Genomic DNA, 25,535 nt, shown 5'->3' on the forward strand with positions numbered 1-25,535 from the left:
TGGAGAAGGAGCTTTTCGGAGAGCTGAGCGGGGAGGGGGGAGGGAAAGAGCACTGTTGCTTTAAAGGAGCCAACCGGACAGCAGCCACTTACAGCAGTGTAAGCAGCTCCTTTCCACTCCCGCTTTGCTCCTTCTCTCCCTCTTTGCTGCTTTACACAGCTAATGGTGAATCCCCTGCAACCCAAGTCCTGCTCAGCGGATCAGCTGAGACGCTGGGAGAATTGTAATTTCCCCCTCTCCCTCATCCCGTGCCCTCCTGTCCCCAGCAGCCTTTTAAAAAACCTTTTTACTGGTTTTCACTGCGCTCGTGGCTCAGAGCCCTCCTGTGCCCTGCCGTCCCTCTGCAGCCTCATTGCTCCGTTTAGAGAGCGCACGGACCTTTGCTAGCTGAGGCTGCAGCAGCTGTTGCTGGCTACGCAGCGCTTTTTCCGGCTCGCTATGGCTCCCGTCTGTCCCTCCTCGCGTGTAAGCGGCTGCTGCCCGCTTTGCTGGCATGGCTCTCCTTCCCTCCCTCCTCCTCAGCTCCACCCCCTCCTCCTGGCTGTAAAGCAAGCATGAGTGCATTCGCTCTGTAACACGCACAGGCATTTTCCCTTCCTTTCTAGGAGCAAAAAAGTGTGTGTTTTGGAGTGAAAATTACGGTAATTCCCAGCAAGCAATTAGCAGGCTCGCTCCACCTCCTCCTCCTCCCGGCTTTGCTGCTGCTGCGCGGCTCTTTTCCTCCACCGACGGCGCGCTGCGCCTTGGAGAGGTTCCCGCTTCCTCGAGGGGGGCCGGCCAAACGCGCCCCCCAAAATGTTGCGCCCGGTGCGGCCGGCACCCCTGGCACCCCCCACGCTACGCCACTGGTTAAAAGCACAAGAACTGAAACTGTATTATCCGATTGTGTTCATTAGCATTGGCAATTCCTCTTCTGAGTCCTCATGCCTTCAGAAATGAAGCACAACAGCACACTTAAGGAATTGTCTTCCAATGTATAGCCTCCACAAGCAATGAAAACCTATTCTGGATAGCTTTTGAATACTGATGCTTTTATTCTGATACTGCTTTTTAATGTATTATTCTGCCACTTTTTTACCTTATGTGATTGGATTCATATATTGTTTATTGCATCTTTTTGGAGGGGAAATTCATTTCCCCAACCCCCTGGGATCAGATGGTGGGAGAGACAGGAGGACGAAAGAAGAAGTCCTGTTGCGCAAGCAGAATTCCTTACACTAACTAAACAACTTTATTAGGTACAACCATCTGTCTATAAGGCAGCTGAGGGTCCACCAGACCCAGAAATAGCAGGATATGAGATGACATACAGTAATAAATAAAATCTCCCTAATTGTCCCATGTCTTACAGACTGTAAATAGAAATTAAACTGCCTCCCAATTTCTCTAGCACTAACCAAGTCAAATAAGCATATATTTTAGATCCCACATGCAAGAAAAGGCCACTGAATTCTTTAGGCTCTGAAAAGTTGCCAGCTCTCTCAAATCCTTCCCAGTAACATTCATTCTAGTACCACAAGTCCATTGGCCCTGGGTTTCCAACAGCAAAACCATTTGTTGAACTAGAGTTGCCATATTTCAAAAAGTGAAAATCCGGACACAAAAATAAAATAAAACAAAAATTTAGTTTTGGAATTATTTTAAAGGAAATTTGCAAAAAAAAAAAAAACCCCAACACTTCCGACATAGGTTGGCATACGTCCAGATTTTCCTGGACACTCAAGAGATTTCTGCCCGAGTGCTGTTACAGATGGCAAAATCCCAGCTGTGTCTGGGAAATTTCGAACATGTGGCAATCTTATCTGGATTCATGTGCCAGAAAAGACCATTAACTAAAAATAATTTTACCACATCTGACCCAGTGGAAAGTCTCTGCAATTACTGTATCAAACAAAGTGGTCGAGTGAACTGGATAAATGTATTTTAGACTGACTTAGGGTAAAAATCAGACTCCTGGCAATGAATGAAAATTTGAGATTTATCTCATTTATTATGCAGTATAACAATTCACAGGCTGATTTTCTCTACAAACTGTACCCAAGGAATCTCATAATAGAAAAATACAATAAAAACAAAACTACAAGCAAAACCATCAGTAAATTATTAAAATAATGTGAACAGACTATAACAAAGGCAGTAGTTAATTAAAAGAATGCTACAGTGAAACAGTCTTCTGTTCTTATGGAAAGGCAACCAGTGATTGGGTCAGGAATACCTCCATAAGGAGACGGTTCCATAATCCCTTCCCACAGCCAAGAAGATTATATTTTCTCATGCCCCCTCACCATACTTCTGATGGTACAGAGTTCTTGAATGTATTTGTATAGTTGAAAGCAAATTTAGTAACCCCATTCCCAAGCCATTAAGCTGTTGTTGTTGTTTTGCTTTATTTCAGATTGGCCTAGCTTTGCTCTTTTTTTAATTTAATAAATGGATTTATTAAAGGATTTTCATAGTTAACAATGTCTCTGTTTTCAATTCATAGAGTCAGTTATATTAAAATGAAATATTGTTTTAACTGGAATTGATAGTTTCTCTTCCTTGGTGTATTCCTACTGAAAAAGTAAAGGAAAATGTACACCCAAAACTACTTAGCATGATGGTTTTTTAATCACTTTTATACAAATAGTCAAAGTGATAACAAATTCAGTTTTCTTTCCTAAATGGTAATACGAATCCACTGAAACAGAACACTGGCATTATTTTCAGATATATTTTGTGGAAAACAAAAACCTAAATTTCTAATTTTCCAGAGGTTATTCTGTTTTTGGCTTATTTCTTTTTTGTTGTTAATAATAATCTCTGGTATTTTGCTAGCTGCCTTAAGATGCTAGAAAAACAGCCTACAATATTTTAAAGAAAGACAGAATAACAAATTTGGACACATTTTGAAGAATTCAAAACACATTGTAATTCTCATAACTATCACCTGGTCTTCCCTGTCTATTTCAGCTATAGAAACGGGTCAGAAAGCAACAAAAGAAAAAAGGTAAATATTACGGATACAATTCACAAACTACTGCTGTAGTTTCAAATATTTCAATGCCTTTTACCATAAATGGTTGAGAAAGCAGAAAAGACAAAATGTGTCTGTGTGAGTGTACATAATAACATAGGAAAATTTAGATCAGGCAGTAATTCTCTTCTATTAAGATTCTGACTAGTTATGGATGGTTCGCACCAGCTTGGTATGACATTAAAAGAGCAAAGAAACCTGAAGGCATTAACACAATAAGTGCCTTGCTCGGATCAAAGCAAAAGCACAAAAGGCCACATTATTTATAAATATATTTAATGGTTAAAGGAGCTTCTGGGGGAATGGCAAGGCAGGGGAAGAAGATCTAGACAGATACCCTCTACATTTCAGATTTATGAATGATTTCCTCCTCGAGTAGGGGTCTGATGCAAATGAGCATAAAGGAAGTTGTCAGCTGCATTCTGCTTCAGCCAATAGCAGCAGAGCTCCATTTTAGCTGTACCCGAGGCTGTATTAAACAGCAGATCAGCACTGTTCCAGCATCCTTTCTAAAAAGAGGTAGGTTTATACCTTTTTTAAACTGTTGTACAATTATTATATGAAGGCAAAACAGATTTTTTAAAATAAATCAAAGCATGCAAGACCCCTATCTACAATTTTTTTTAAAAAAATACAAACTGTTTACTTTCTCTTGCATCTAAAGCTGGATTATGTGCTGCTTAAATGCAGAGACGCTTCTCTTGTGCTAATAGAGAATCTTACCATCTGTGCATTCATGAAGAATTGATGATCATCCATCTTACAGAGAGAGCCCAACACACCCAGTAATATTCTGTGATCAAAATCCCTTTGAGGCGACGTGTGACCTACTAATTAATCTAATTTTGCCTGGTAAAAGCTACTGTTAAATAAATATGAAATAAGGCTGTGCTAGTAAGATTCTTTTGTCCTCAAATTTAAACTATCGCTAAACTGCACACAAAAAATGCTATTAACCAAACCCACTAAGCTGGAATCTTAGACTAGCCTTAACCCTTAGCACTTAGCTATTGTACCTCTTCCAAGATGGATCACTGACATATTCAGTGGGATTCTGCCAGTTCAAGTGTGAAGTGATTATTGTTTTGGGCTGAAATCCTATATCCTCTAATTTGGGAGTAAGCCCCACTGAAACCAGAGGGGCTTCAGAGTAAACATGAGCTGTTAAGTTTTGTGTTGTACTGGTTCATTTAACATTACAATTCCATGCGTGTCTATTCAGATGTAAGCCCCACTGAGTTCAATGGGTCTTACTCTCAGATAAGTGGGTATAAGACTGCAGAGAAGATCGTCCTTAAAAACATCTTCTCGTATGTTTCCATACGGAACTTCTTTAACATGACCTAGAGAACCTACTTTGCAAGTCATGTGCTTTTACTGCTTTCCATATGGCTAAGTAAAAATAAGTCAAGCAGAAAGTACATACAAATAATCATGAAATATTTAACTGTCATTTGATTGTGTGGGCACACAATGAAGTGCATACATATATATATATATATATATTTACCTTACTGTAAAACCAAACATTTTGTTTCAAAATTTTAATCTCAAGGTAGTAAAAGAAAGAACCCTTCCAAAGCATAATTGTCAGCATGTAAATACAAATGCCCATTCTTAAAACAATCAGTATTGGACAGTAATACATTTACTGATTTACTAAGCACCATCATATCTTTATACCACATTCTATCAGGGCCAATCCTCCTGGCACAAGTACTATTTAAAAATAAAAGGCAGTCACTCCCTTGATAGCCATGTCTGAAGCTCTCTTAAATAGTTACATTTATATTTCACCCTTCCCCTAAATATTATTGAAATGTGTTGTTTTTAAATCTTTGTACAAACTTATAACAACATAATACCACCAGTAGCAATCATTAATCGGATTACAATCAGTTTTTTAAACCACTGTACTCTGCTTTTTCAACTAAAATGAAACACAGCCTCATACATTAATCACACACCCCAAAAATACGTCAGGTTGTTGATATTTAGGCCAAATAGATATATAGGATTCCTTTCATAGAAAAGCAATCAGTAGGCAACAATACCTTTATGACCTATGGACTCATCAGGCTTTTCTAATAATTTAGGCCATGCACTTTGCTCATAATTTTATATACTTCCCAAGCTCTGTTGCCTCTATTTACAGCAGTAAAATGTTGGATCCTATGTAGCTATGTGTCAGTTGTGGCTAAACAGGAACCTTCAAAACATGGCCCAATCTCTTATCACTGCACTACCACCATTGGGCACAAGCACCTGCTAGAGGCACTGTGGGCAATTAGGTGTTTTGTTTTCTTTCCTGTATCTTGCGTTATTTGGCAGGATCAAAGTACAATAGGAATCCAAATGCTCTTTTTATTGTGGGTGTTTTGCTTCCTCTTCTCCCCTGCTCTTGATAATTTGGAGCACATTGTAGGTCCTGCTTCAAAATTAAACTGATCAAATTAAGCTCATGGCAGTTCTTTCCAGGAAATTCAATAAATCCCAACACTCTTAGCTTTTCATGTTCATATTTTCAACACACAGCTGGGCAGTCTATATACCAGTGGAGAGCTGGAAAGGAAAGCTGTTCTCACTAGTTAAGACTCTTGCCTATGTCTATGTAGTGTGTTACCAAAAGGGCTTTGTCTTTTTGTCTCCACTAAAACTGCCTTTGGAAGAAATGACAGAAGCTCTCCATAGCCAAGTCCAGCCATCTTTCTGTGACAAGTTTTACCAGCTGCCAGGGTTCGAAATTAGCAGGGTGCCAGGCGCATTTTGTGCCTAAAGATTCTCTATTTGTGAGCACTTCAAAAAGTCTGGGTGCCGTTTTTCGTGCCTGGCTGACACTCAAGGATCACTGAAATGTATGTGCTTTGAAACCTCAAAGTATTTGATAAGGATAGACAATAAGTTAAGGAGTTTAACAATAAAGAGTAGAATATTTTGAAAACTGAAGTATGGTACCAATATTTTTATTCTAAACACCAATCTAAGCATGTATTAACAGTTTATTGCTAAAAATGTGATCTTAACAATGTGTCACTTGTGTGAATTGCGTATTAGTTCATGCTTATCAAAATAATAAATAAAAAGTGTTGCCACCCCACCCCCTCAGTGACAGCTAGACGTTCTGTGTTGGAGCCCACAACCCATGTCCCAGAAGCCTTTTGGCTCCTAGCTTTTCTATCCAAGTTTGTATCACTGCCTGCTGCTCAATGATGCCATGTGAGGTCTAGCTACCTCTAAAACAGAAGAGCCTAGCTGTGGCTCTTACTTCCAAGACTGTTCTTCCATCATACACTAACAAGCAGGCTCTTTTCTCTATGTTGATTTTTCTGATGGGGCAATTTCCCCAAATCCCCCCCCCCTGGAAGGCAGAAAAATCCAGGAGATGGATGACTAGACTGGTGGGTGAACTGTAGTATAGAACTGCTTACATCGAAGACACAAAGGCAGTATCGGTGCTCTCCCATTCTACAACAGGGATGGGGAATGGAGAACATTAGGTTCCCCCCCCCCAACAAGATGATCAAGCTCCTCAAGCTTTGGGTGTGTAGCTCAAAGCTGTAGTCCAAAGCTCTCTTGCATTTACTACTGAGGCTTCATGTGAGTGGGGAGTGGGGCTGTCATGCAGCTGAAGAGACCATGTTGGCCAATACATTTCAATATTACTTTTCTGATCAATGTTGAGCAGAAGGAGCCCAGAGGCTTGGGATCCATGGCATTCCCTGCCTGTTGGGTGCACAGATAATAAAGCAGAGCTAGAACAGTTCTGGGAGTAGTCCTAATATTGAGATGGCGACCCCAATGGCCTCTAGTAGGTCTTCTCTTTTGGCGATAGTAGCTGTGGGTTGTGTGTGGAGGATGTCTCACAGCCAAAGGGGTGTGAGTGGGGGTTTGCCAGCTCCATCCAATTCCCCACCCCCATTTTGAGCTCTCTCACTGGGTTGTGGTGGTGTATGCTTGCAGGTGAGGAGTCCAATGGGAGCTTGCTTTCCACAAGCAGACAGGATTTCTCTCTCTCTCTCTCGATTTGACTGGGGAAGCCTCTCCTCAACCAAGTCAATCCAGAATTCTGTCTTCCAAGGCCCAGAGATGGAGACTTTCCCTGTGCCAATTACTATCTTTCTCTAGAGATCTCAAGAAAAAACTAAGATCTCATTTTTTAAAAGTTGTACTTCACATTGAGAGCCACTGGTTTAACTCTTATCTCATTAGCTCCTACAATTAGACCATAAAGAGTTCAACAATCTAAGCAAATAAAGAGAGAGGCACCATTATAAATGTGAGAGTACCAAACAAATACAGTGGTACCCCGCAAGACGAATGCCTCGCAAGACGGAAAACCCGCAAGACGAAAGGGTTTTCTGTTTTGGAGGCGCTTCGCAAGACGAATTTCCCTATGGGCTTGCATCGCAAGACGAAAGCCCATAGGGAAATGCTGGCGGTCGGGAGCAAAGACTTTCGCCCACAGCCGGCCTTCAGAAGAGGACCTCTTCTGAAGGCCGGCGGGGGGCAAAAGTCTTTGCTCCCCCCGCCTGCCTTCCCCCCCGCCTGCCCCGGGCAATCTTAAAATGCTGGCGGGCGGGAGCAAAGCGTTCGCTGCCGACCCCCAGCATTTTAAAATCTCCAAGGGACAGCAGAGAAGTCTCTGTCCCGGGGAGATTTTAAAATGCTGGGGGTCGGGAGTGTTCGCTGCCGACCCCCAGCATTTTAAAACGCTGTTCCGAAGCGGGGGGCGGGAACATCTGCCCCAGCCGCCCCACTTCGGAACGATGTTCCGAAGGGGGGGGGGCGGGAACAGCTGCCCCAGCCGCGCCACTTCGGAACGATGTTCCGAAGGGGGGAGGGGGGGCGGGAACAGCTGCCCCAGCCGCCCCACTTCGGAACGATGTTCCGAAGGGGGGAGGGGGGGCGGGAACAGCTGCCCAATCCGCCCCACTTCGGAACGCTGTTCCGAAGTGGGGAGGTGGGGCGGGAACAGCTGCCCCAGCCGCCCCACTTCGGAACGATGTTCCGAAGGGGGGGGCGGGAACAGCTGCCCCATCCGCCCCACTTCGGAACGATGTTCCGAAGGGGGGAGGTGGGGCGGGAACAGCTGCCCCATCCGCCCCACTTCGGAACGATGTTCCGAAGGGGGGAGGGGGCGGGAACAGCTGCCCCATCCGCCCCACTTCGGAACGATGTTCCGAAGTGGGGAGGTGGGGCGGGAACAGCTGCCCCAGCCGCGCCACTTCGGAACGATGTTCCGAAGGGGGGAGGGGGGGCGGGAACAGCTGCCCAATCCGCCCCACTTCGGAACGATGTTCCGAAGTGGGGAGGTGGGGCGGGAACAGCTGCCCCATCCGCCCCACTTCGGAACGATGTTCCGAAGGGGGGAGGGGGGCGGGAACAGCTGCCCCAGCCGCCCCACTTCGGAACGATGTTCCGAAGTGGGGAGGTGGGGCGGGAACAGCTGCCCCAGCCGCCCCACTTCGGAACGATGTTCCGAAGGGGGGAGGGGGGCGGGAACAGCTGCCCCAGCTGCCGGGCTTCGTAGCGCTGCTGCGAAGCCGGGCGGGGGGGTGGGAACACCTTCTGAAGGCGGGCAGGGGGCAAAAGTCTTTGCTCCCCCCTGCCTGCCTTCCCAGGGGCTTTTAAATCGCCCCGGACAGCGGAGAAGTCCTCCGCTGTCCGGGGCGATTTTAAAATGCCGCCCGCCAGCATTTTAAGATCGCCCGGACAGCGGAGAAGTCCTCCGCTGTCCCAAGGTTTTTTAAAATGCTGGGGGTGGTAAGAAAAGCCCTTGTCCCCCCCCCCAGCCTTCAGAAGAGGTCCGGGGACAGACTGTCCCCGGACCTGGTCTGAAGGTGGTTTCCCTAGGAACGCATTAATTGATTTTCAATGCATTCCTATGGGAAACCGTGCATCGCAAGACGAAAAACCCGCAAGACGAAGAGAATTGCGGAACGAATTAATTTCGTCTTGCGAGGCACCACTGTAGCACACAATGCAAAGTTATTTGGACCTTATTGTGTTAATCAAACTCATTTAAAAATAGAACTGTGATTAATAGCAGTAGCCTACATTTTACTCTTTAGGTAAAAACATGGGCTAGAAAAGGATTCTAGCATTTGTTTTGACCTCGAGAGTATGACTGTCATGGCAATTACAATTTTTGTTAAACTTCCAATAAATGCTATACATTCACAAAAGCAAGGTCTTCATTGATGCTCAGAGCCCTTTAAACAGCAATATATCCTTCTGATTTTGATGTCTGGCTGTTATTTGTACCAAAAGCTGCCATTTCAGAGAATTATATGAAGTGACCAACATTAATCTGTACTACTTGGATTACTATGACCCAGAAGACATATGGGCCTTGTTCAAATGATCAGATCTTAGCTTGGCTGAAAGATGTGCTAGCCTTTTGCCTGCACATGCTGCTCCTTCCTTTTCCTCTGTGCAGGGCACTGTAATTAAACCCAGAAGTCTCTCATTGACCATAGTTCTAAACCAAGAAACTGTTGTTTTGGAGTTTTTGAACAAGGCATGGTAAGAAATTGATTTAACACCTTACTTTGTTCTGAACCTGGGATTCAGAGAGCTAAAATCAACAATGCCAAATGCAACCAGAATGGACATCTTGTGTACAATACAGCCCCAAATCTTCTCCAAAGGTCTGAGATACTATTCGTGCAGATTTGGAAGGGTATGCGGGAAGCAGAGGGGAGTAAAGGGCATTTCCATTGTATGAGTAGACATTAATCTAGACACAAATCTTGGTGACCTTTAAAAAGTTCTCTAAAGCTGCAAACCTATGCTAATTTACTTGGGATGAAGCCCCATTGAACTTAGTGGGACTTACTTCTGCATAGAAATACACTGTGATGTGAATTATGACCAAAGAATTATATTCTAAACACTAGAACTTAATTCAAACAAAATGACTAAGTTTGGCATGCCAGTCAGCCAAGCAGTCAAATATGGCCAAATATTCCATGAAGTCAAGATTGTCATTGGCTGTGTTAGCATGTAATGCTAACTCATGATTTGTTTAAGCCACTATATGTCCAACAAACCACAAACTGTCTCACAGATGGGCAAACATGGCTTGTTTCTCCAATGATTGGTTTGTTTTCCAACTGTTTTTGTCTCATGCCTCTATAGCTTACAGGGGTCAGCAAACTTTTTCAGCAGGGGGCCGGTCCACTGTCCATCAGACCTGGGGGGGGGGGGGCAGACTGTATTTTGAAAAAAATAATGTATTCCTATGCCCCACAAATAACCCAGAGAAGCATTTTAAATAAAAGCACACATTCTACTCATGTAAAAACGCCAGGCAGGCCCCACAAATAACCCAGAGATGCATTTTAAATAAAAGGATACATTCTACTCATGTAAAAACACGCTGATTCCCAGACCGTCTGCGGGCTGGATTTAGAAGGCGATTGGGCCAGAACTGGCCCCTGGGCCTTAGTTTGCCAACCCATGGCTTAGTGAGAGGGGTGGTCATACAAACTATGGCTAAGCAAGAATGCAGACATATCCAAGCAAAGGTAGTAAGCCAGCTTGTTAGCCAACAATAAACCGTGATTTTACATCACACTTTGTTGTGAGAAAACAAACCATAGTCAGTCTGCTGATCTAGGTTTGGACATTCAAACAAACCACACTTTGGCTAAATGAACCACGGTTTAGCATCGTGTATAAACTAGCCATTGTACAGCTGGCAATTTACCAATTTATTTCATCATGGTGTCATTCATTAGCAAGATCAAGAGTGAAGTCTGCTTGCTCCCTAGTCCTATAGCAGTCACAGAGAAAGCTTCTACTGCTGCTTATCCACAGGCAACTACAATAGTAGCAAAGGTCCTAGGACTGCCTAGGACTTCATCTTGTTTACTGAAGGAACCAAAGAATTTATGGCCTGCACAAGTGATTTTAAAAACTATTTTTTTGTTTTTCAATAGTTGCTGTTACTTGGCTTATCTTTCTGTTTTACTTTACTTTTTTTAAAACAACAACAACAACAACAACAACTGTAGGCTGACCATGTTTCAGGATGAAACTGAGAGAACTGATCAGTAAATTGTTCACATTTATACAAACTTTACCCAACATTAAAAATCATAGCAATTACCATTTTGTAAGTTAATTGGGTTTGGGGTGGGTGGGAGAGGTTAACTTGTTTTTACAATTTGCAAAATGTCAAACCTGTTTTTTGTTCTAATAAAGTTGATTTCAAAATACATGACCATTATTTGACAGTATCTGTCCAGTCAAATGTCTAGTCCTACGCATGACTGATGCAGTCTTGCAATACAGTAAGAAACATAAAGTAAGCACTATGATCCAAAACTTTGCTTTATTTGAAATAAAACTGAATTAATGTACCTGCAGGTCAACACCGTTATATAAAACTGTAGCAAGAAACATGAACAAACAATTAGCCAATTAAACAACACAACCTAGCTCAAACTATTTACATAGGAAGAAACAGTTCTATTTTGTTGGTGACAGGAAAAAGCATAAAAATTTAACAACAAAGGAAAATCACCAACTTTCCTGTTTGTATATTTCAACACACAGAGCTGGTGCAGAGACGGAAGTTGGAAGACTCTCTCAACATGGCAACATTCAACAATAGCCGTTGGAATGAAACTACATCCCTCTACCAATATCTTGGTTTTCAAGTGCAGAAGATTTATCCTTTCCATGACAACTGGAACACTGCCTGCTTTGTCATTTTGGTCATATTTATATTTACTGTAATATGTTTGGTGGTGCTAGCTTTCTTATATGAGCTGCTTGACTGCTGCTGCTGTGTGAAAAACAAAACTATGAAAGACTTGGAGAATGAACCAAACCCTGTTAGATCTATGATGGACAGCTTCAGGAAACGTGAAACAGAAGTGGTGTAGCAATGGACTGTTTTGCTAGCACCTGCAGCAAAACCTATGTTCAATATTATAATAAAGCTGCTTGCAACTTTTGACCAAGCAAGTCAGATTCTGCTTAGCCTTAAATATCATTAGCACCATTTTTTGTTTACTGGTGGATAGAAACTTGAAGAGTTCACAAAATGCTTAATACTGGGATGATCAATCACAGTGTTATGTGAAAATGGATTTTATGTAAAAGTGGTTTCTTTGTTGGTTTTACAATGAAAACCTGTTGACTAGATTGGAGTAAAATTTTGTTCATCTGACCAATTATGTCTACTGCTTAATTTATTTATTTTAAAAATAAATATTATTGTCATTCAATATTTCTTTCCCAAGGCAGGCAACAAGTAATAACATATAAAAAGACAAAGTAAAGTGTATAAAAACAGCAAAGTAAAAAATAGCACTAAGACTGATTCTATTTTTAAAGTATTTGTCATAGTCTGAAAGCTTATCAAACCCAAACAAGTATAGCAACACAGAACCATTTTAGAATTCTGCACATCTGAAGGTATTAGATGAGCAAACAACATTTTTTTAATCATTTATGTAGAACATTTCAAATATTTAAAGTTATTCACATATTCATTATGGTATAAGCATTCCATCAGAGAATGAGTATAGGAGTGGCTAACATTTGGGAGTCCAGATGGTGCTGTCCTACAACTCCTGTCATCCCTGACCATTGGCCTTGTTGGCTGGGGCTGATGGGAGTTGAGAGCACAACAACAACAACCGGAGAACCGCTGGTTAGCTGTCCCTGGTGCAGAGAGAGAAAATTATGTCAGCAGGGAGGTCAAAAGAAAATGAAATGCATGAAGTACTGACAGTAAAATTTTTTAGCTGTATGTAAAATAATTGTAGAGACCATTCAACAAGTTGTTCTTACATTGGTAAATTAATTACGATCTGTAACTTACCAACTCAATGACATTTATCAACATTACTGCAGTTAATTACTGCTGTTGGCATTTTTTGTATTCCATCTCCTCTGACCTTACTGCTAACATGTTTTTCTTTAGACACCACAATATATATAAAATATTCTGGCAATCCAGGGTAACATTCCATGCATCTGATGAAAGCATTATGCCATGAAAGCTAGCCTTATGCCAATACATGAGTTTGAAAGCATACCAGCGCGACTACTGACCGTATTGCATATTTGTCAACCCTGCATCTACACAGTAGGGCTGACAACTTGGTTAAAAAACATGAAAAACCCAACAGTATGTGCTGTGTTTTCTTTTATATTTGGAACAGTCAGGCAAGGAAGGAACTCTGTTAATATGAAAACAGCATTGTTTCCTGCTCTTGACTTTGAGAGGATTTAAGCCTTACAAGAAAAGCAAGGCTGGCACCAAATCTAAGTAGCCCTATGTTGGGTTCCCACTTCCACCAAAATCTGTACAACACACAGTACAACTTGATGCCATGATATCATTACACTATGAGGTCTCATTGCTGCCATCAAATTATGCAGAGCACGGGAACACAGCATGGTGATGACAGGACAAGCAATTCTTGGCAGCAGGCTCATGTAACATTTAGTTCTGCAATCTGGTTTAATGAGGTGAGGGGAGGAAACGACTGAACTGATTCTGCCATGGGGTGAGTGGTACAGCAGTCTTTTTCTAACCACAAGCAAGTCTCAGTGAATTCTAAGCAATACTCAACACTGCAAGTTACAACTGCTTAGCTGGCTGATAGGACTCTACATCAACAGCAGCACCAACTTTGCAATTCTTAGTATTGGCCCTGAAAGTGTATGATCATTGACTTGAGGAAGGAAGTCTGGAGGAAAGAAAGAATGGCAATCATGCAACAGGAGCTGGCTGAATGATGAGGCTTGCTTTATTAGAGCATAGTGTTACTCTATTCCTTTGTCCAGCTGCTAGTGCCCAGCAAGTCTCCTTACCTTACTGCTCCTAACTTACCTGCATGGGCTCCTATCACCAGCTGCAAAAAAAACCTGCCACTCAAACAGAAATCTCAATATAAGCCAGGGTTAATTCCATCTCTCACATTTCTAGGCTATGATATAACATAAAGGCCAGAAATGGGATACTGGAATCTTAACTGATGATTTAATTTTTTCTTTTAAGAGTAGAAATACACAGTAGCCTCACTCATGTAACTGGAAACTGTATTAAAAAAACTATAAACACTAACAAAATACTATCATGAGAGCTAGAATCACTTTAGCAACACAGCTCTGCTGCATGAAAGTTCAGATAATATTACTTCTCTCTTGAAGGAGCACCACAAACCGAGAAAAACAGTCCCTCAGCTCCATTTCTGTTATGTCAATTATTATTAGTAGTAGTATTTTTTGAGAAAAGGTTTATAGTCCAACTTCTCCATCCCCAAGTCATTAACTGATCTAAATTGTTCCCGACCCTCCACCACAAACCATACAAGGTGCCCTGGTTTGCACATTATCTATCTATCTATTTATTTATTTATTTATTAAATTTATATCCTGTTCTTTCTTCCAAAGAAGCCCAGAGCAGCAAAAAACAAGTGATAAAACATCTTAAAAACATTAAGCCACAATTAAACTATGGTTTAATGTAAAAGAACAGTGAGCTTGTGAATGCTACTAAAACTGCAGGCATTTCACTCCTCCCCTACTCCTGCCAGGAAACAAACCATAGTCTGGCTTGTCCAAACCTAGGCTTATGGTTTGTTTTTCTCCATGAATTAAGAAACCAATGGAGACCAAAGTTTATTCCTGGCTTGTCACTTGTGGTTTGCTTGGAGAGAAATCAGCCACAAATCTGGGTGTGGCAGTGCGGCAGTAGTGAGGGAGGCATAAAACATGCAAGATTTCAGTAGCATATACCAGCACAATGCACATTCACATTTATTTCAGCTGTGGTTCATTGTGACACGTTAATCAGATCGTTATGTATACATAAAGCTCAATGTGCTGGAAGGATAGGACATAAGAATAGTTTCTGCTTAAACTCCAAAAGCAGAACCCACGAACCTGCATTCTGTTTTGAGCTTGATGATCCACCCTGCTCTACCTTTTTCTTCTTCTTAGAAGATGAGGAATCAGAAGAGGGTGCTGGACGTTTTTCTACAGCCGGAGTACAGAGTGCTCGCTTTTTGAAAAGTTCTCGTTCTCTTAGCAAGCTTGGATCCATAATTCTGTCAAAAAAGTGAAATACTAGTGAGAATGTGTTGTATTTATACAGAACTTTACATCATACATAATAGTTGCGTTCAGACATTGTCAGCCACTAACATGGGAAGAGTTGTCTTCACCATGGGTTGAACAAGATCTAGCTAGTCAGTCCCACTCTATTTCCCTCAGAGGACATCAGTGGGAACTGTAGTAGGCAGAGGCTGAAGGGCAACACCATGGAAGACTAAGAATGAGAGCAGAAAATGCCCCCTGAATAATCATAGTACCATGGGATAGCCACATTATTTCTGTTCCTAATACACTTGAATTTGATTTTTATTGTTGGAATATTTTGTATGCCACTTTGAAAGTTTCTATGAGTTATAAAACAGGATAGAAGTACTGTAAATAAAGAAAACTAAATTATAGTTTAACACTACAGGGGAGCGTCTGGGTGAACTTCCAGCCTGTGTGCTCACTCCTCCCTCCAAAAGCATTAGCTCCTATTTTCAACTAATCATGGTTACTTATTATGTGTGAACACAGATAAATTGTGGTTGTGTTAAGCATGTTTTAGGAACCAAGCTTTATGATCCTGGCTCAGTCTCCTAAACCATATGAAACCCTAACAATAGTTCTTGGTTCAGATATAGCATGTAATCACAGTTACTTGAAAATGGAAGCCAAATCTTCTTATGTTTTCCTCACGAACCACAGGAAGGTGAATACTCAGCTCAAAGCAGCTGCTCAAAGCACTATTTCACTACTTCTTGGCTTAAATCCATGCCGTAAAGCTCATAAGCGTTATCTTCAAACAGCAGATGTAAGGCTGAAGAAAGCATCTTGCCCAAGACCATCTAGTAGGTTTTCAGCAGAGGCAGTATGTGAATTGTGGATTTCCTGTATCACATATTTAGCCACTATAATACACTAACTTTCCTGGTCACGAGGGTTCCACAGTTTTAGGTAACTGGCAAGTGTGTGCTCATAAGTACAAAACTTTGTATTGACTATGTCTTGCTCAGCCCTGAAGGAGCACTTCAAGACTAGGAGCCTCCCAAGACTGCTAATTCCAAGGCAACATCCTGTTTTTATTCTATGTTCAAAAGGGAAATGGGCAGCTGAAGAGTTGTGAGTCGGCTTTCCCCTCATGGCCTTGCAGACAATTATTCTCTCAGCCTGAGACCTCTCGCAATGTGAAGCAATAGCACCGCCCCCGTTACAGGGGTATTAAGCATTACCCAGCCAGCTCCTATTTCTGCGAAGAGTTTTGAAAACATATGGGTCACACACCTACTCTATGGAGTGCCTATGGAACTGCTGGCGGTATTTATCCTTGAGGAACCCTGGAAATCGTGCAGAAATCGTCAGGGAGCCCCTGCGCGCGACCACAGAGCAAGGTTTCTGAGGGTTCCCCGAGGAAGGGAACGACAGTCCTGTGGGGCGGATGACGGTGCCTCTGAAACGTAAGGCGACCGCGAGAGAAATTTCCCTGAAAAGCAGGGGCCACTTTTCACCTTTTCTCAGCTTCCGCACGGCAACCGTATGTCCGGGTTCGACTACCCAGGCTTCCCTCAAAGGGACTCCGCTGAGGAACTGGCAGTTTGAAGAAGCCGCGCCGAGCTCCCTCAGTTAAGAGGTCAGCCGCCCTGCGCGCGCCCCTCCTCACAACCGCCCCTCAGTGTTAGTGTTGTTGTTGTCGTTGTTGCTTCAACCGCTGTGAAGAGGGGCTGCCAGTTCCTTAGCGGAGTCCCTTTGGGGGAAGCCTGGGTAGTCGAACCCGGACATACGGTTGCCGTGCGGAAGCTGAGGAAAAAGTGACCCCCCCGCTTTTGAGGGAAATTTCTCTCGTGGTCGCCTTACGCTTCCCCATGCCCGGAATATTCCCGCTTTCCCACAAGGGGGTTGGAAGGAAAGGGGGATGCCCTGCTGACTCCGCCCGGGGAGGTGGGCTGCCGGGCTGCCCCCTCACCTTCTCCCGAGCCCGCCCCCCACGAGGCAAACCAGAGTCGTCGCCGCCGCCGCCGCCGCCGTAGCAGCCGCCAATCCCATCCCGGGGTGCCGCTGAGCGCGCGCGCGCGCCCCCGCGCGCCAAACCACTCACCTCGCGCACGAGACTACCCCAACGGCGGGAGTGGGGTGGGCGGGAGACGGGTAGTGTGTTTGGGGGGGGGCGGGTTTGGGAAACCAACTTGAGCCCTGCGGCTCGTGCTGCTTCCCTATTGGCTCAGCTTCCTAGCGCGCAGGTCTTCCGCCGACATTTCCCATCCTGCTCGCGAGGCGCGATGTGACGTCACCGCAGCGATGCTCTTTCTTTTTTATAATATGAACCCGGAAGTACATCCCTACGTTGCTCCGGCAACGGGGAGGATTGTTTGAAAGGCGCATGCGCGGAGCAAAAGGGTTCCTCTCTCTCCTCCCCCCACTCCTATTACTTGGCTGATAAAGTAGAGAAAGCGTATTGGTTGGCATGCAAGGTGGGGGGTGGGATTAAGGCGGGTCTTGGGGTGAAACTTAATTTTTGCAGGGGTCTTAAAAGTACTTTTGGGGGGCGTGAGGAATTCAAATCTGCTATCATTTTTGTGTTTGGAGAACGTTTGGCTTCGGAAGGCTGCGTTTGATGAAGCACATAAACTGGAGAAAGAGCTTTTGCTGGCTCCTAAATTTTGGAATTTAGCTCAACATCAAAAAACGAAGATCATGGCCACTGGGCCCATCACCTCCTGGCAAATAGATGGGGAAGAAATGGAGGCAGTGAGAGATTTTACTTTCTTGGGCTCCATGATCAGTGCAGATGGTGACAGCAGTCACAAAATTAAAAGACGCCTGCTCCTTGGGAGAAAGGCGATGGCAAACCTAGACAACATCTTAAAAAGCAGAGACATCACCTTGCCAACAAAGGTCCGTATAGTAAAAGCCATGGTTTTCCCAGTAGTGATGTATGGAAGTGAGAGCTGGACCATAAAGAAGGCTGATCGCCGAAGAATTGATGCTTTTGAATTATGGTGCTGGAGGAGACTCTTGAGAGTCCCATGAACTGCAAGAAGATCAAACCTCTCCATTCTGAAGGAAATCAGCCCTGAGTGCTCACTGGAAGGACAGACCGTGAAGCTGAGGCTCCAATACTTTGGCCACCTCATGAGAAGAGAAGACTCCCTGGAAAAGACCCTGATGTTGGGAAAGATGGAGGGCACAAGGAGAAGGGGACGACAGAGAATGAGATGGTTGGATGGTGTTCTTGAAGCTACTAGCATGAGTTTGATCAAACTGCGGGAGGCAGTGGAGGACAGAAGTGCCTGGCGTGCTCTGGTCCATGGGGTCACGAAGAGTCGGACACGACTAAACGACTAAACAACAACAACAAAATTTTGGAACTTCCTCCCAAAGAAAGACCCCTTTATTGCCTGGAGACCCTTTTATTGTCACTTAGGTGTCAGACGAAAAGAAATTCTGTTTCTTTAGGCTCTTAATATTTAAATACTTCAAATACATTAAGTATCCATGAATTCTGGAGAGTAAGGAGATAAAAAGGTCAAATTTTGTGAGTGTGCATAGAGCAGGGGTGTCAAACTCAAATTCATCGGGGGCTGCATCAGCAGTTTGGTCACCCTCAAAGGGCCAGTTGTATCAGCCTTAAATATTTGAGCAGGCTGAGACCCCCGAAGTTGATGGGCTTTGACATTTAAATGGGGTGTGTGTGGCATGTGATAAATTATGTGAGGTTCGAGCTCGTCTTTGACCAGTAATAAATTATGATGATGATGATGGTGATGTGAGGTGGGGCCTACCTGCCCCCCCTCAATATTTTATTCAGGCTGACACCCCTGTTATGAAAGATTACTAAAGTCTGCCCCTGTGGTGATGTAGACTGTGCAGGCCCAGTCTGAGGGCACCTTTACCGGACTGCGTCTTGTGGCTGGGGCTTGTCTGCGCCTTCTCTTCCTTCTCCGCCTGTTGCTGCCTCCTCCCTATGCCAGGCGCTGGTGGTGGTGGTGGGGAGATGTGCCGGTTGCACCCCAGTTTCTGACGGGGCCAATGCTGCTTGTTCCTCCCTCTGCTTTTCAAATCTGCAATATATCGCTACCGTATCACAACATCACTATCACAATGTTGGCAAGTTGGTATCGTCTGCTTTTAGGGGCTGAGGGGCTTACTCAGTACGGACAGGGGCACTCCTAGGAATTTATTGGATTTCAAATCCCTGGATTTCAAATCCTATTGAGGAGGGGCAGGGGCGGACTTTGGTAATATGGCACCCACCCTGAGTGAGGACAAAATTTGGTGCCCCCCCATAGAATAAATAGGCATCGTTATCATTATTTTGTGCTCCCTTGGCTCGGGGCGGGTGAGGCGCCCGCACGGCCCCAAATCGGGCGCTGCTGGAGGAAGCACATTTCCACGACGGGCCGAGCTGCCCCTGTGGATCCTGCTGCCTGAGGCAGCCACCTCCCCTTGCCCTCCGTGGCAAGCCGAGGCTGTGGGGGACGTTCACTTGCCCAGGCGCCGGGCTCCCGTCCACTTGCTCCGGCGCGCCCGCTGCAGCCCTGCTGCCAGCAGCCGTCGGGGAAGGCGGCCAGCCGGGCTCCGGGGCTCGGTGGGGCCCGCCGGCAGAGGGCAGTGCTGCGCCTCGCCTGGGCGTCGAAGCCCTGCTGGCATGTTGTTTCCCACGCCGTGCGTCCGCGCCGTGCTCCCGCCTCCATCTCGGTTCGCTCCCTCCCGTCCTCCGCCACCGCGCCTCGCCTGCCAGACTCGCATCCCTACCCGGCGGCGGCGCAGGCACAGCGGAGGCCGAGCATGGTGCCAGCAGCGGCTGAAGGGCCCGCGGAGGAGCGTCCGGCCGGGCAGCTCCGCTCCGCTTGCTGCTGCTGCTCGCGCTGGGCACCTCCTGGGCGGCACGCCCGCCGGACCGGAGCGGCCACCAGAGACGCGGCAGCCCGCAGGACGAGGCGGGCGACCAGCGGGGTCCCGCTGGCGGGGGACCTCCGGAGGCGGCCTCTCTGCTCACCACCTCCTTCGTGCAGAAAGGCGACGCGGCGCACAACCAGGCGATGGTGCACTGGACGGGCGAGAACAGCAGCGAGAACGGCGGCTACACGGGCCACATGACGAGGTCTGGCGGGCTGGATTCGGCCCGCGGGCCTTGTGTTTGACACCCGTGGCATTGAGGAAGGGGTGGTGGGTTTTGGTCCTTAAGGTGTAAGGGTTAAATTATTTTAGGTGGCAATTCATTAGAAAATACCTATAATTCTTCAGCATGGATTTAAAAAAAAAATTTAAACTTCTGTCTACTTCTCACCATCAACCTTCATAACTGGACAAAACAGAATAACTTTTAATGAAAAACAAGTTTTATTTATAAGAAAGTGCAAAAAATAGTGGAAGTTATAGAAAATAATATATTAACAATTTAACAATATTCATAATGGTAAAGCAATCTGACAACCACTTAGTTATGCACCACAATATCCTGCTGTTGGGTTACATTTTTTGCCTTCCTTAAAGAAATGGTCACAAAAATAAAAAATGTGGGATTGCCCATTTTATGCAGCAATAATCCTACTGATATTACTAACAGGGCAGCTGGAGAAGACAGGTGCTACATGCACTGTTCCCAGGCTTCAACTGTTCTTCGAAGTGTACTCTGTGTTCTTTCCCCCAAAGTTACTGAAACTCTTCAGCATGCCAATATTCAGTGGTACACTGAATATTGCCTTGCAACACTGTATAATCTGATTTAACCCACTGCTGTTTTCTTCTTCACCTCAAGGTTCAGAACCTGGTAAGCCTGGCATATGAACCAACTCAATAATTGGGGCTAATTTTAAGCCCATCCAGTCATAGGTTCGTGTGGTAAAAAATGAACAGAGTTTTTCCTCTCAATGTTCTGTATTTTGAAAAAGAGATGTTCATAAATGTCTCACTGAGTCAGACTGAGTGAAGAAAAGTGAATGAAGTATAAAATTTTGATCCAGTTTTTATATCTAAACATAGTTTTATGATATCTCCATGTTCAACCAAAGAGCCCTTTGCTTCCTCCAGCCTTAGATTTCTTGGGAGTTTTATGAGGAACAGTTTCTCCGGAAGTCCTAATCCACCCTGGTAACTTCCTCTTGGAAGGCTGAGACAATGTCTAGAAAAGAAAAGAAGAAATCAAACACATTTCCCCCCACTATTGCATACCGCTATTTGCACATACTGTCAACTGCCTGTGTTCCTACCAGCCTGCCTGCGCAGAGGAAGTGAATATAAAGATACATTACACCACACTTCTATCAAGTTCCTTGGAGTGTCCCACAACTTTTGGTTTTGCACTTTAACCTCTGTTACCTTGGCAGGCAGCCCTTCACTAGGGGCTGCTGACATTTCAATCTGCTATCTTACTTTCCAGTTCCCAAAACATGTCAAAGAGCTTCAAGGACAGGTGCTGGATTAACATCCCAGTGCTAAATCAAAACAGACATAGCAAAATATTCTGGCTGGCCATGTCATTTGTGCCTCTCTGAGGTCAGATAAGGAGATGGAATGCAGCCTATGAGAGTCACAAAATGCAGGCACACAAAAATCAAGCCTAATGCTTTCTATCTAAAACGGGTCAGCAAAGTTTTTGTGGCTTGGGCCAGTTCACGGTCCTGCAGACGCCACGGTGGGCATGTGCAAACGCTATTTCCGGCGCTCCTTCCGGCTCAGAGGAGGCGTGCACAGCTTCCCATTGGCTGCAGGAGCTTCCTGCAGCCAATGGGAATCCGGCCAGCATCGCAGAAGGCGGTCCTCACTCTGCTCCGTGCCAGTTTAGCACAGCGCACGGGAGCCAACCAAGCAGGCGGCGGGGGTCCATGGGCCGCTTAAACGACCCCCAAGGGCTGCTTGTGGCCCATGGGCCTTAGGTTGCCGACCCCTGATCTAAAAAGTTAAATGCAAATAATATTGGGACAGTTAGAACAAAATCTGTATATTGAATATCTAATTTTCAATCAAATATCACAGTTTTTACATCACTACTTTCTCCAGAAACCTAATCAAATCTATGCATGATTAAGGGCTGCCTCTCCCCAGGACCCTGCAATCAACATCTGAGGCTCTTCTTTGTGTGTGTCCTCTATGAGAGGTCTGGAGGGTGGCAACACGAGAACAGGCCTTTTCTGCAGTGGCTCCATATTTGTGGAATGCCCTCCCCAGGGAGGCTTGCCTGGTGCCTTCATTACATATCTTTAGGTGCCAGGCGAAAACATTTCTCTTTAACCAGGTGTTCAGCTGATTATTCTATGGCTTCTTAAATGTGTTTGTGGGAGAGGGGTTATTGGTTTGTTTTTGTTTTATTATTTATTCTGTATTGGCATTTTGTATTTTTCTGTTGTGAACTGCCCTGGGATCTTTGGGTGAAGGGTGATATACAAATTTAATTAATTAATTAATAAAGATGATGATGATTTCAGCTTCGGTTTGGGATTTTGCATTTGTTTGGGTTCCTCACTTCCACCTTTGTGTGAGAGGGAATGGTGGAACTTTGAATTCTGAGCTCCTGAGGGCAGGGGAAAGCCAGGAATTTGGCTAAAAGAGAATTTGGGAAAGGCTGCCTTCCTAGATTGCTGTAGGTTATACCCACAAATCCATTCAACAGGGTGGGGGACAAGATGCTAAGCTACAGTGGCTACACAGGGAAGGAAGAGAGACGACAAGCAATTCCTTGTGCTGTTTTAATGAACCAGGTCTCTACAGGAAACTGAGATTGCTGTTACAGTGGTACCTCTGCTTACATATGCTTCAGGTTACATACACTTCAGGTTACAGACTCCGCTAACCCAGAAATAGTGCTTCAGGTTAAGAACTTTGCTTCAGGATAAGAACAGAAATCGGGCTCTGGCGGCGCAGTGGCAGCAGGAGGCCCCATTAGCTAAAGTGGTGCTTCAGGCTAAGAACAGTTTCAGGTTAAGTATGGACCTCTGGAATGAATTAAGTACTTAACCCGAGATACCACTGTATTCTCTTGGTTCTGTAATTTATTTAAAGGTGTTCCCTCACTTGGGTAAGAACATGTGGTGCAGAAGTAAATTATTACCACAGTAGTTACAAATGTAAATATGATATATTGACCACATTACCTGTGACTGGGAATCAGTAAAGAGATCTTCTTCCTCAGCACTGAGTGAAGTCTGATTCCATGAGGCCAATTTGATAGCGCTCTGATGGCTCTGGACATTTGGTTTAGCGCCAAGAATTTGCTCTTCATTATTGCTTTTTGCCTTTGAAAGAAAAAGAAACCATGACAAACATTCCATTGGCTACTGAACGAAAACACCGAAATAGAAAATGATTTAACATGAAAATCAGTCACGGTATAATGTTGTGCACATAACACTTCCGACGGTTCATTTGGCAATTTGTATGACCAAACACTCAGAGTTTACTGAAAGATTGGATATTGCTTTTAAGGAACAAAAGCCTGCATCACATGTGCTTCATCTTATCATTAAACAATGAGCCCCACGTACACTGTAATGCTTTCCACTTTCTTCAACTATGCTAAAACAATTAGTTGCCGAAAAGAAAGCCAACAACCAAATCCTGTGGGAAAGCTGTTCTACACAAGGAAAATATATTCGTGGATGGAACACAAGAATCAAAGGGGAAACCAAAAGAGAGAGAAAAGAAAATACAAAAATAAAATTAAATCAACCCGGGGCGGGGTGTGTGTGTGTGTGTGTGTGTGCGTGCGCGCGCACTGTACCCCAGTTGGATTCCAAAACAGTTAACAGACACATAAAGAATAATAGGATTTTATTACATGGGTTTTTTATGGATACTTAGGTTTCCTGGAATTCTATCCCATACAAAATTATAATGTCAGAGGTGATTACCCAAAACGAAGAATCTGTAAGTTCCTTGAAAAAAACCAAGAAGTGTATCAATACACTGGTATAATTTAATTGTTGTTAAAATGTACTAGATAAAAAGTGCAAAATAGCTTCTCATCAAAAGGAAGAGGAAATCCTTAAAACTGATCATTCCAGTCCCTTTGCGTCATAATTTTGACCCAAATTGGTTCCTCAATGCAATGCATTCACCATCTCAACCCTATTTTCACATTTCCAACCTTGTTTCCAAAGCCTCTTTATCCCATTCGGCAGCTCTGCTTTGCGCTGATTTTACCATCAACCTCCATATCCTCCCATCATAGAATAATCAAATTGGAAGGGATTCTGAGAATCATCTAGTCTGGAATGCAGGAATATTCTGCTGTCCCATACGGGAATTGAACCTTCAACCTTGGTGTTATCAGCACCACGCTCTAACCAACTGAACTATCCAAGCTCATGCAACCCTGGTTTGCATGTATGAACCCTCCCGTCCCACCCCATGGTACAAAGTACCCTTTTCGCCTGGAGTTCTCCCTTGCTCCCACTAGGTGCAGCTGTGGAGCCATGCTTCTAAAAGAAAACAGTATTATTACATTTTCCTTTCTAAGAGCTCAGGTGGCAATTAGTCCCCCCCCCCCCTCTTTACTTCAGACCCTTGTGAAGCAGTGGATACCCTGAAGAAGTGCAGTAGTACCTCAGGTTAAGAACTTAATTTGTTCTGGAGGTCCGTTCTTAACTTGAAACTGTTAACCTGAGGTACTATGTTGTAGGCTAGCCTTCTCATTTACGAAAAACTGGTGAACATGAGTACTTCTAAGCAGATGCAAATTAGGGCAGAAAAAGGTGAGCTTCAACGTAAACCATAATGAGGTTCTACCCACCCCCACTTTCAACTTCTGTTGTCTTTCCTCTTTTCCTAAAATGCATTGGGCAACGCGATAGTTCATACTGTGTGTATTATCAGAGCTGTGGGAAAATAGAGTAGGTACAGTCATATACTTGAATGAAACCACAAACTATTTGATATATATATAGCAATACAGTGGTACCTCAGGTTAAGTACTTAATTCGTTCCAGAGGTACGTACTTAACCTGAAACTGTACTTAACCTGAAGCACCACTTTGAGAGCCAGTGTGGTGTAGTGGTTAAGAGCGGTAGTCACGTAATCTGGGAAACCGGGTTCGTGTCTCCGCTCCTCCACATGCAGCTGCTGGGTGACCTTGGGCCAGTCACACTTCTCTGAAGTCTCTCAGCCCCACTCACCTCACAGAGTGTTTGTTGTGGGGGAGGAAGGGAAAGGAGAATGTTAGCCGCTTTGAGACTCCTGAAGGGGAGTGAAAGGCGGGATATCAAATCCAAACTCTTCTTCTTCTTCTTCTAAATAATGAAGCCTCCTGCTGCTGCCACTGCGCCGCCGGAGCACGATTTCTGTTCTCATCCTGAAGCAAAGTTCTTAACCTGAAGCACTATTTCTGGGTTAGTGGAGTCTGTAACCTGAAGCGTCTGTAACCTGAAGCCTTTGTAACCCAAGGTGCCATTGTACTTGGAAGTGAGTGATGGGCTTGGGTGAGGGCTAACCAAGTGAACCACCAGAGCTGCTGGTGAACATGTC

The 25,535-nt window shown here is 44.3% G+C and overlaps 3 protein-coding genes across 6 annotated transcripts in view; 1 reads left to right on the plus strand and 2 right to left on the minus strand.

Annotated features, from left to right (window-relative positions):
• Positions 1 to 17,369, minus strand: part of GTF2E2 (general transcription factor IIE subunit 2) — a 31,114-nt gene extending 13,745 nt beyond the window's left edge. Inside the window, exons 1-3 of one of the 4 annotated variants that reach the window (XM_081176870.1) lie at positions 17,040 to 17,115; positions 16,361 to 16,526; positions 14,927 to 15,090 (exon numbers count right to left, since the gene is read on the minus strand). In XM_081176870.1, coding sequence (XP_081032996.1) covers positions 14,927 to 15,086 — 160 coding nt within the window. In that variant the 5' untranslated portion in view covers positions 15,087 to 15,090; positions 16,361 to 16,526; positions 17,040 to 17,115. Of the gene's footprint in view, positions 1 to 14,926; positions 15,091 to 16,360; positions 16,527 to 16,584; positions 16,705 to 17,039; positions 17,140 to 17,171 lie in introns of those variants that run through there. The other 3 variants (XM_081176869.1, XM_081176868.1, XM_081176871.1) reach the window with 3 other exon arrangements.
• On the plus strand, positions 990 to 12,201 carry SMIM18 (small integral membrane protein 18). Its single transcript, XM_081177085.1, has 2 exons — positions 990 to 3,535; positions 11,579 to 12,201. The coding sequence occupies exons 1-2, from the start codon at positions 3,376 to 3,378 to the stop codon at positions 11,908 to 11,910; spliced, it is 492 nt and encodes a 163-aa protein (XP_081033211.1). The 5' UTR covers positions 990 to 3,375; the 3' UTR covers positions 11,911 to 12,201.
• Positions 17,370 to 20,397: 3,028 nt separating the features above from the next.
• The window catches only part of WRN (WRN RecQ like helicase), a 77,802-nt gene continuing 72,664 nt past the window's right edge, over positions 20,398 to 25,535 (minus strand). The window contains exons 34-35 of the mRNA XM_081177129.1: positions 23,167 to 23,307; positions 20,398 to 21,197 (exon numbers count right to left, since the gene is read on the minus strand). Of these exons, the coding sequence (XP_081033255.1) occupies positions 21,078 to 21,197; positions 23,167 to 23,307 (261 nt within the window). The 3' untranslated portion in view covers positions 20,398 to 21,077. The remainder of the gene's footprint in view (positions 21,198 to 23,166; positions 23,308 to 25,535) is intronic.

Source organism: Podarcis bocagei (genome assembly GCF_964188305.1).
Source record: "Podarcis bocagei genome assembly, chromosome: 17".
Lineage (NCBI taxonomy): Eukaryota > Metazoa > Chordata > Lepidosauria > Squamata > Lacertidae > Podarcis > Podarcis bocagei.